Source organism: Poecilia reticulata, linkage group LG19 (assembly GCF_000633615.1).
Source record: "Poecilia reticulata strain Guanapo linkage group LG19, Guppy_female_1.0+MT, whole genome shotgun sequence".
Taxonomy (NCBI): domain Eukaryota; kingdom Metazoa; phylum Chordata; class Actinopteri; order Cyprinodontiformes; family Poeciliidae; genus Poecilia; species Poecilia reticulata.
In genome coordinates this window covers 21,715,914-21,726,203 of record NC_024349.1, presented here as the reverse complement: position 1 = coordinate 21,726,203, position 10,290 = coordinate 21,715,914, and the positions used below count along the sequence as shown (strand labels likewise).

Sequence of the window (10,290 nt, the reverse complement as noted above, 5' to 3'; positions counted from 1 at the left end):
AAACACCAGTATCGACACATACAAAACACCAGTATCGACACATAGAAAACACGTAGAAAATACCAGCATTAACACACAGAAAACACCAGTATCAAGACATAGAAAACACCTATATCAAAACATAGAAAACACCTATATCAAAACAGAAAACACCTGCTTCAAAACGTAGAAAAATCCAGTATCAACACATAGAAAACATGTAGAAAATACCTGCATTAACAAACAGAAAACACCCGTATCAACACATAGAAAACACCAGCATCAATACACACAAAACACCAATATCAACACATAGAAAACACCAGCATCAATACATACAAAACACCAGTATCAGCACATGCAAAACACCAGCATCAACACATAGAAAACACCAAAATCAACATAGAAAACACCAGTTTCTATGTTGAAAACAGAACTATGTCTTAAAGTACATCAGTATTCTCCTTACTGGCTTGATTCATGAGTCTATAACGGGTAAAAAAAAAAAAAGAAAATGTCTGACCAGTTTTCTCTTCATGTGCACCCAGGCTCAGAACCAGGCTTCTACCAGTGGTCCAGAGGAGTACGAATGCGGGCCAATCTCGACCTGGTTCTGGACTGGGCCCACGCGGCTGGACTTGGAGAACTGGCCTTGGAGCACACACACACACTCTCGTCAGCTATCAACCTGCTGGCTACGCCAAGAAAGAATTTACTGCAGGTACAAACAAACAGCACACATCGTCCAACAATAAATTATCCCCACACACGGGATTTTTGAAGCGAGGTTCTGTTGAAAGGGATTWGATTAACTTTTGTACATTAGGCTCTTAATTAACTTTAACTRTCCTAAAACAATGACCATCCGATGGACGGTTACTGACAAAATGTTTGCAGTTAAAGTTTTAGGTCTAGTTTCATTTGAAGCAGATGTTCTTTTTCTTTAGCTGAAAGAAAAATATAACCTAGGTCAAAGCTYCAGTGTCTTCTTGATCTTTTAATCCAGTCAAGCRGTGGTTTTACATTAAATGACCACTGTCTTGCTTGTCTTTTACTGCTACAACGATTGAAACAAAGAAAGCAGAGGAAGCTTCTCCTTTTGCAACGTAGTTCAGGCAACAGTTCAACGGGATCTTGAAGGTTTCCAGACACTGACACCTCGCCAGTATTGTAACTAATYTCCATACCTTTCCATGACGACACCCACTTGAGTCCAGCATGTTGGATGCCGTTATCTTTGCCTTATTAGTAAAATCTAAAGAGGCGAGTGCAGCAGCTGTGWTTTATGTTGGAGACYGATCGTCCATTACGTCCTGAAAGGTCCCTTGGAAATGTAGAAACATTTTGTCCTTGTCGTGTCGTTCACATGTAGACGCCGTGGGCGTCCTTGCGCTCCGACTACCCCAACCTGAGTCCGGCCCAGCTGCACCACCTGCTGAGTTTGTACAGCCCTGCCTCACCCTGCGCCCAAACGTGGGCTCCATCCGCACAGGACCAAGCGGCAGCCCACACAACAGGTGAAAAGTCCTCTACAGAATAATCCGGGTGGTTCTTAAATATCGTGCTGAAATCCAATTTACCTTTACTTAGCTGATATCCTGGAGAGTTTTGACACCCACCATCCGCTGGAGCTTCCAGACGAAGGTTACCGGCTCCAGCTCAGATGGCCAATGGCAGACCCAGCACTGAGGGAGCAGCTTCAAAAGCTCCAGGAGTTTATCGGCGCTCTGTCTGATTCCCAGATGAACRATGCAGACGCTAAGAAGCACCAGGTGGCAAAATGTTGATTTTCCCCTTTTATATTTGGTGTTTGGTGTCAGGTGATAAAACTGGCAACCACCTTACAGCGTGAACAGACTTATTCACATGGGATTTTAATAGCTTTTTCTTATTTTCGTAATTGTGAAATTGTGTTTTTTCGAAATTTCAAAAAACCGAAAGGTTTTGCACTACATTTGTAATGGAAATGCAGCTAATGAGGGCAATTCTGGTAATCTGTCTGACAAGAATATTTGTTTCAGTTTTAGTTTTGTCTTGTTTCACACACTGACTGAAAAAAACAAAAACAAACCATCATTAGTAATATCTGGCTGTTGATAATGTGACCCGTGTGACGTGAAAAAAAAGTGTTTCTATTGAAGATGTGTGAAAAAATCWATTTTCATACAGCTGAAAAACGACTTCATCCTAGCAAAAAAAAAAAAATTTGTGAAATAAAGCTGTAAATTTTAATAAAATCATATGCTTCTCAAATGAGGATTTTAAAAATTGATTGACCCTGATGTCAAAACAACAACAAAAAATGCCAACAAGTTACTCCAACACTAAAAAAAACAATTTCTCAAGTTATTTTAAAGGAATTTGTGATCTCTAATGTTTCATGCCGAGCTGAAACTTTACTGTATTATCATACTAACCCAAGCTGTTCTGTAGGTTGGTGCCGCTCAGACGGACRCTGCTCAGGCGGTCAACGACATCCTTCAAAATGTCGACTTAGAAGCCTGTAATTCATCACCAGATGACCTGATTCTACCTCCATCACCATCGTGYCTTRACTGGGAGGAGCTCAGCACCRATGTTGCACATATTGTWGCTGAAAATCTAACAAATCTGGAGCCGACAGAACCCAGTGAGGTGCAGTGGTCGGCTCTGGACCCTCCATGCCTCCTCATCCGACCTAAAACAGGAGCCTTGATGAATCCCAACAGTGAAACAGTGGAATGTGAAGGTCTTGCAGCACTTTTATTTTTTAATTCATGCTCTTCCGCTGTGTTGTGATAAATAGAACTGAACTTGCTTTCAAACTTCTCACCAGGTGGCTTAGTGTCCGAGTGTCTGGCCGCGCTGAATGCGGACCATTTGCAATCGGACTGCGGCACCGTGAAAAGACTTGTGGGGCTAAAAGAGGAGGAAGAGGAAGAAGAGGAGGAAGAGGAGGCCGGGGAAGAGGAAGTGGACGACAATGACGAGGTTTTCAGTTTGGAGCTGGAGCGGGGTGAAACGGGAATTGGCCTTGCTCTGGTGGACACAAGGGTCAGTAAAGTGAAAAAAACAAAAAACAAAGCTGTATTATACATGTCCGTGGAGGTTTTAGACTTCGGTTCCACCTTCTATCAAAAAAAATCACAATTCTGCAATTTCTGTTTGCATTTAATAAGAAATTAGATTAAAATTAGGTGTGAATAACTTTTTTGCGCGATAAGTCTTTATAAATCCTGGAAGCAATGGATGTAAACAGAGACATGAGATATATTCATAACTCAGAAATCAATAGACGTCTGCGTCTTTTTCAGGCGTTGGAGCGACAAACACCTTACACCTGGGATTATGGATTTAACAAATGACAACGTTTTTTCACAATTTTTTATGAAGCGTGTGATGCTGGGAGAGCTCCAGTGGATTCAGCTGCACATTGTTTAAAAAAAAAACAACAACAACAAAAAAAACAGGCCATCATCCTCCGATCACTTCTTGTCGTCTTCTTCGCAGTTTCTGCCAGTAGTAGTAACATCTGGCTGTTGCTCACGTGACTTGTGTGATGCAGGAAAAAAAGTGTATCCATTGCAGTTTTGTAAAAAAAAAAAAATTATTTTGATACATCTGAAAAACCACTTCATTCTAGCACAAAATATACGAATATTATCGAAAAACAGGAGTTTTTTGATGATATATGACAAATATATCCCGTTTATGGGATTGTTTGTTTTTTTGTATTTTGAAAAACTCCTGTATTTTGATATATTATCGAAAAACAGAATTTYTTCGATAATATATCGAAAAACTGTATCAAAAAATCAATTTTGATGCAGCTGAAAAACTACTTCATCCTAGCAAAAAGATACATACTGTGTTATCGAAAAATTTGAGTTTTTCTGAAATTGCCGCATTTCCTTTAAGCAAATCTGTTTTCGTAATTTCAAGTCGCGCAATTTTATGGTTACTGGAAACGTAGCTATCCTGGGATGTGAATGTAAATATTTTCTGTCTAGTGGCAGTGACAAAAAATAAATAAATCTCTGCGCTGAAATAAAGCTACATTTTTAGGAAAATTGTATCCTCGTACTGCTGCAGCTAGCATGCTTGACTTGATCATAAGCTGCCCACACAGTACGCCTGTAAACTGTGTTGCTGCTAAAACATTTGACAGTCAGTTTAAAARAAAAAGCTTCAAATGTGAAATCCTTTTTTCCCCTGACTCCCGGCTATCATGTTACCCCGATCAGAACACGTCCATGAAGGTGAAGGGCGTCTTTATCCGCGCGGTCGTGCCAGACTCTCCCGCCGCCAAGTGTGAGAAGCTGGAGCCCGGAGACAGGATCCTGGCTGTCAACGGAGTCAATCTGCTYGGATTGGATTACGAGAGGTTAGGAACATTACCCGGTTTAACAAAAACACTCCATATTTCAGACTACAATYTGGACGAGCGGCTTTTATTTACAGTACATGCTCTCTGCCTCTTTTCCTCTGTTAGCGGAAAGGAGCTGATCCAGTCATCAGGCGCCAGACTGAGGTTACTGGTGGCAAGATCRCACTTCATGGCTGCAGCACTACAGAATGAATGCTGACTCTGCAGTTGTTGAGGGACTACTGAACCACAATCTGCTCTGCATGAGACTGCCAGAGCCTGTTGAACACGGCGTGTACAGAAAATGGACTATGAAGAAGAACTTTGGTTTTAGATGGTCATTGTAAATTAGCAGCTTTTGAGTTTGAAAAATTACTGTAATAATTTCTCGTTATCTTTGAGTGATGCTGGATTTTGTTTCAAGTAGCGGAGAATTTGCTTCGAAAGTTTGAAAATTTGCTCAGACTGAATCCAGACAAGCTGTGTGTGTACTTACCCTTCTCTGAACATGCCTGTGAAAGCTCTGTTTGACCAAAGGAGGTCATCCAGCACCCTTTTACAGATGTCTGAAAAGCCTTAAGGGGGCAGTGTTATGGATCTTTTAGGCACATAGTGCTATTTTACACAACAATCAGGTAACTATGTTACCTTCAGTTGTTATAAAAACGCCATAAATATCAAATATGAAGGAGAAGAAATTTGACTTTGTAATTTAATGCATTGAAATTGGGCTTCTGTCTCTTTAAAAATGTCTGCGCTCTGCCTTGAGGAAGTCTTAACAATCTAGCTATTCTGTTAATTATTGGTTTTTACCAGCGTTGTACTTGGAAGTAGCTCCTACAATGAGCTCATCAGATGCACAGTGTTTGCTAATTGCTGCTGGCTAGTCTGAAGGAGCTGGGTGGAGGAGTTGCTGCTCTGTGAGCCAGAAACTGCATCTCCATTTAACCTTTAGCAGAGGATCACTAACTAAAGGTTTCTGGGAATTGATTGACCAATAAAAACACCAAAAACAGTGTAGTGAAGCTGGTAATTTTGTAAAAAGCATTCATTTTTTTTCTAATATGGATTTTTCCCTCCTCCTATGAATAAGTCAAATCAAATCTTGAATTTTTTTCTCATATTTCTCAGTTATACAATAAAAGATCATCTTCACCTGGAACAATCAACAAATCTCTTGCAGGTTAACTGGGCTGCTAAGTTAAAGATGTGGTGAGGTTTCCTCACCTTTGGACTTTCATCGCTAGTGTGCATGTTTCCTTGCACGCTAGCCAACAATATCCTGTTGAGAGCATGCGGTACTTTATTTAACAATTCAAAAGTATGCTGAGCAAAACCACTTCCTGTCTGCTTCAGCATAGCACAGAATGAAAYTGAGGTCAGCTGAGGTTCACCCTCCACAGATCTTGTTCCCCACATATCTGCAGCAGGGCGGCTCTTCCTCTGCTCTTCCTCTGGTCTTTTGCTCCACCTAGTGGCTGTGACCAAGAATAGCCACACAACTTTACATTTGCTTTCAAATGAGATAATACCTGACTATTATCTCAGTCAGGTGATCGGTTATTCGGACAGCTGTAATCCACATATTTCGTGTGACTTTTGATTTGTGCGAAATAAACAAACCTCAGAGGTGATGAATCTCTACCACATGTCTTACTCCGGCTCATTCTTGAAAATCTCAAAAGAGCAAGAAGGATGCTGTTGTCCAGGTAACGAGTTTTTATTCACTCTGCTCCAGTTTCCTGTAAYTTRCCACAAGAAACTTTGAGATTGACTGAATTTATCTCATTTARTGCCTTTACATCCAAACTAAAATCCRATTCAATGACATGTACCTGTTCTTGATAGCTTGTCATTTTCTTTTTACTGTGTAACTTTTTGTGTTGTACTTGTTGCTGCCTCTTGGCCAAGTTTTTAATCTCAAAGGRATTTTATTCTGGTAAATTAAAWRTTTAATAAAAATTTAGAAAGTATGTCAAAGAGAGAGTAATACATCTTTTTCCAGCTGAGAACAATGGCTTCAGACTTCAGAGAGCTAATTCTCACTCCTGACGCTCTGTTGTTACAGTGAAGAGCTCCAGTGAATGCCAAAGGTCACGACTCRAASACGTCAACATCATCTTCATAAAGCAATRATGAGACTCAGGTTTCTATTATACATAGCCCACCTGCTCAGGGTGCTATTGTACCTGYTAGCGCACAGCAAGCTAGGTCAAGGAAATTTGGCAGGATTGCAGAGACACCTAGAGGACTATAGTGGCACCAGAATTTAGCAGTTGTAGGATTTCTCTTTTGTCTCTGGCAAAAGACCGTCTAGCGCTCTACAGTTGTATTTACCCAGAATGGTCTATTCTTTAGTCTGCTTCTTGCTTTTAGAGCTGTCTGTTTGCATTCAAACAGAGACTTAGGTTTGTAGGCGGACCAGAGTTTAATGTTTGGTCGGAGTTCAATTGCTCATCCATAACTCCCCAAATGAACCGGACTTTCTAGATGAACGAACTAGAGTTTGATTAAAGGGGACTGAGCAGGGAAGGTGCTGTGGTTATTTGTTAGCAGTCGTCTTCAAGTCGCTGGTGTGGTGATGCGTCAGCTGAACAGTGAAAGATTTTATTCTGACCTGCCATCCGTATCACGACAACCAAATCGCGAGGAATCGTGACCCAATCAATAAAGAACCCTGCTACCCCCAACTCTCACAACATAACATCTTATATTGTCCTCTGAACGCACATTTGGGTCTCATAACGTTTTCATTATCKTCATTGTCCCTGTTTTTCTAGTCTTGTGATACCTGTCTCTCCATAGGATGCTGGAATTAATACCTTTTCTCCGTCCCTTTGATGAGACCATAAAATGGACTCTCAGTCTATTGGACTCCATACATCAGTCAGTCCCATGTGAGACATTCATTAGGGATGTGAGAGGCCTGGGTGCTGTCAGACACTACAGTGTTAATGCAGCCTAGATGTAAACTGGTACCTCATAGCCCTATTAAACCCTTCCATGCCAATGGGAAGAGAATTAGTATTAAGAATTAAGGATTAAACATCCATCAGACGTGAACTAAGCTGTGTGTGTACTTACCCTTCTCTGAACATGCCTGTGAAWGCTCTGTTTGAGYAAAGAAGGCAATCCTGTTGGCTGGATATACACTCAGAGTTTGTTGCTAAGACAGACGATAAACAGCTGCACAGCATATAATGCTAAACCCAGACTGATCCAGATAACAGATAATAGTCCGCACTATTAGCCAGTTGTTTGAACCCTTACAAAATAAGTAGCCAAAGATTTTTCTGCCTYGTTATGAAAAATGATGTCTTTTGTCATTATTGAAGATAAATGTGGCTTAGTGAGCACATTTAAGGGTTACTCAATAGACTGAAGACTATTTTGTATATTGCTGTTGGTGCAGAAAAGGGAGTGAACTAGATGTCCAGACTTGACTGCAATGGAATGTAAAGCAGAATGTGAGGCTCAGGGTTCTTGGTGTAAATCAGTGCACTCATGTTACAACCACAAACTTAAATGTTGTCACTTCCTAACGTAAAAGACCTGTCRTTTTTTGCCAAAAGTGACTTTTTTGGCAAAAATTACATATTCTAGGGACTATTAGCATTATTTTAGGAAAGTAGGAATGTATTATCATTGTAGGGGTTGTGTTAGACTAACCTGAAGTAGCAAATAAGTGTAAATAAAAGCACAGTTTTTTGTTTACATAAAATCTGAAAAGAGTGGCACGCAGTCGTATTCAACCCCCTTTAGTTTGACACCTTTAAATGAAATCCAGTAGAAAAATCTGCCATCAGAAGTCTGAGTGGACTTCTAAGTCTGTAATTTAACCTCAATGTAAATCCAGCTGATCTGAGAAGGTCTCAAAAAGGTTTTTTGGAGAACATTAGAGAAAATAAAKAGAAAGGAACACAGCAAAGAAAGTTGTTCTGATGTTTAAAACATAGTATGGCTAACTGCTGGTCACAGTGGATGGGAAGTCTAGATGACTTAAAAACAGCACAATTACAAAAGAAAACTTTTGAAGGCTTAAAACTGGAACAGATGTTCACCTCTCAGCAGGATAACRACCCTAAAAGACCCTAAACGCCAGTCCCGGAGGGAAGTTTTAATTAATAATAAATAAAAAAGTAAATTTTTAGATGTCTGTAGAACCTGACTGCATGCTAAGGTGGCATTGACAGGACCTTTACCATATAAACGTGCCAATTTCTTTAAATAGTTCAAAATATTTAGATGTATCTATGCTTAAACGTTCAAATTTAGTAGTACTCTCATTCTCAATGARCACAAAAATGTCAGATAAAARGTCTGTGATAAAACTCAAAGCATATAAGGGGTGCCTCAAGAAGCGGCTTAGTGTGCWTRTGCTTTGGGCCGTCTCTGTCTTCCACAAAAAGTCTTAAAGTCACATTCAGGGTTGTGTTTGTAAGATGAACAGAGGGTGTGAATACTTTTGCGAAGCGYTGTAAACATACAAAAYATCTGCGATTCATTTTCACACATATATGGCTAAAGGATASAGAATTGAAAACTGTGTTTTGTGTTGCGTTTCAAAATCTAACAGAGAGACCGGAAGAGACGACGGCTTATAGTCCCATCCTACTCGTTAGTATCAACAAAGTTCAGACAAAGTCCAGCAGTGTTCAGCTCGGAGCTGCCCGAGCCGCACACACGTAGCTCCGTTCACTCTGCTCGGAACCATGACTGAAGCGGACCTCTACACTCTGTACAAGGGCGTCTATGTACCAAACGCGATACATACTCCGGAGAGCCTCAAGTACTACGAGGAGTTTACATTTCGTCCTGACGATGTTGTCATCGTAACGTACCCCAAGTCAGGTGAGCGTCCCGCCGTCATTCGCGTCATGAACAGAGGAGGGGGGTATTTTAACGCTTAAAAAATAAAAATAAAAAAAATAATACAAATTCTGACTGCTAGATAAACGCGTAAATAGTGAGGTGTTTCGATAATTTATACAAAACTGCCCAAGAATTGGACTTTACACTCAAGCCAAGGGTTATCCGGAGGTAGCTTTTCATCATCGTTCTACCATCACCGTGAGACATCTGGAAAAATGACAATTAAAAAAAAAAAAAAGAGAGAGAGAGAGAGAGAGAGAGAGAGAGAGAGAGAGAGAGAGAGAAAGTTCCTTATAGGCATAAAGTTACGCTGTGCCAAATGGCAGCACTTTTAAAACGTGTTGAAACAAACGGTTTCTTTTCTACACACACCCACACACACGCAGTAAGTCTATTTTCACGGGGACTTTGCATTGACTTTCATTCATCTTTCATTCATTTCTATAGCCTAACATCGACCCTTACCCTAAACATAGCCATTACCAGGTTAAGTTGTCAAGCCCTCAACTTAACCTAAACTCAATTCAAACTAACCCAAAAACCACCTCCTCATAAAGAGCAGTCTGTCCTCAGAAAGTAGTTAGAAAAAAGGCCCTTAAACTGTATCAAAAATAACTGTTTCTGGATCATAATTCTGCCTCATTACCCAAGTGTGTTTGTTCTTAAAGTAATGTTTTTTGTGCAAGAGAACAAAAAAAAAAATAGACGTTTTTAATGGATCGTCCACATTTCTCCCTTGGGGGATCATGGCTCTCACTGTAATTTGCTTTAGTCCCAAAGCCGTAGAAATGACTTTGCAAGCCTCTCAAAACTGATACATGCCAATGGCTTTACTTGGCATCTGTTCTTACTTTTTGAGATTATTGGCACTACTACATATTACCAAGYCAGTTGGGTGTGTTGTGGAAACAAAACTATATTACCAAGCATTGTCAGGTGAAATCACTCAATCAGGTTTATTCATATATTGTGCACAATACAGAGAGCTTGTAGGACAATCAATAGTGAAGGAGTTCTGAGTGAAAAGCTCTGCCAGGCAGAGACAACACATAAGTTTTAGACCAWGGATAAGGAATTAAAAACAAGGGGCGGGA

General features: G+C 40.2%; 2 protein-coding genes across 4 annotated transcripts in view; both read left to right on the top strand.

Annotated features, from left to right (window-relative positions):
• The window catches only part of radil2b (Ras association and DIL domains 2b), a 29,361-nt gene extending 23,393 nt beyond the window's left edge, over positions 1–5,968 (top strand). For all 3 annotated transcript variants that reach the window (XM_008437766.2, XM_008437768.2, XM_008437767.2), the window contains exons 12-18: positions 528–700; positions 1,352–1,496; positions 1,570–1,751; positions 2,413–2,707; positions 2,795–3,012; positions 4,203–4,342; positions 4,451–5,968. In XM_008437766.2, the coding sequence (XP_008435988.1) occupies positions 528–700; positions 1,352–1,496; positions 1,570–1,751; positions 2,413–2,707; positions 2,795–3,012; positions 4,203–4,342; positions 4,451–4,544 (1,247 nt within the window). In that variant the 3' untranslated portion in view covers positions 4,545–5,968. The remainder of the gene's footprint in view (positions 1–527; positions 701–1,351; positions 1,497–1,569; positions 1,752–2,412; positions 2,708–2,794; positions 3,013–4,202; positions 4,343–4,450) is intronic.
• A 2,969-nt stretch (positions 5,969–8,937) lies between these two features.
• LOC103482099 (sulfotransferase family cytosolic 2B member 1-like) overlaps positions 8,938–10,290 on the top strand; it is a 14,606-nt gene continuing 13,253 nt past the window's right edge. The window contains exon 1 of the mRNA XM_017310711.1: positions 8,938–9,175. Coding sequence (XP_017166200.1) covers positions 9,037–9,175 — 139 coding nt within the window. The 5' untranslated portion in view covers positions 8,938–9,036. The remainder of the gene's footprint in view (positions 9,176–10,290) is intronic.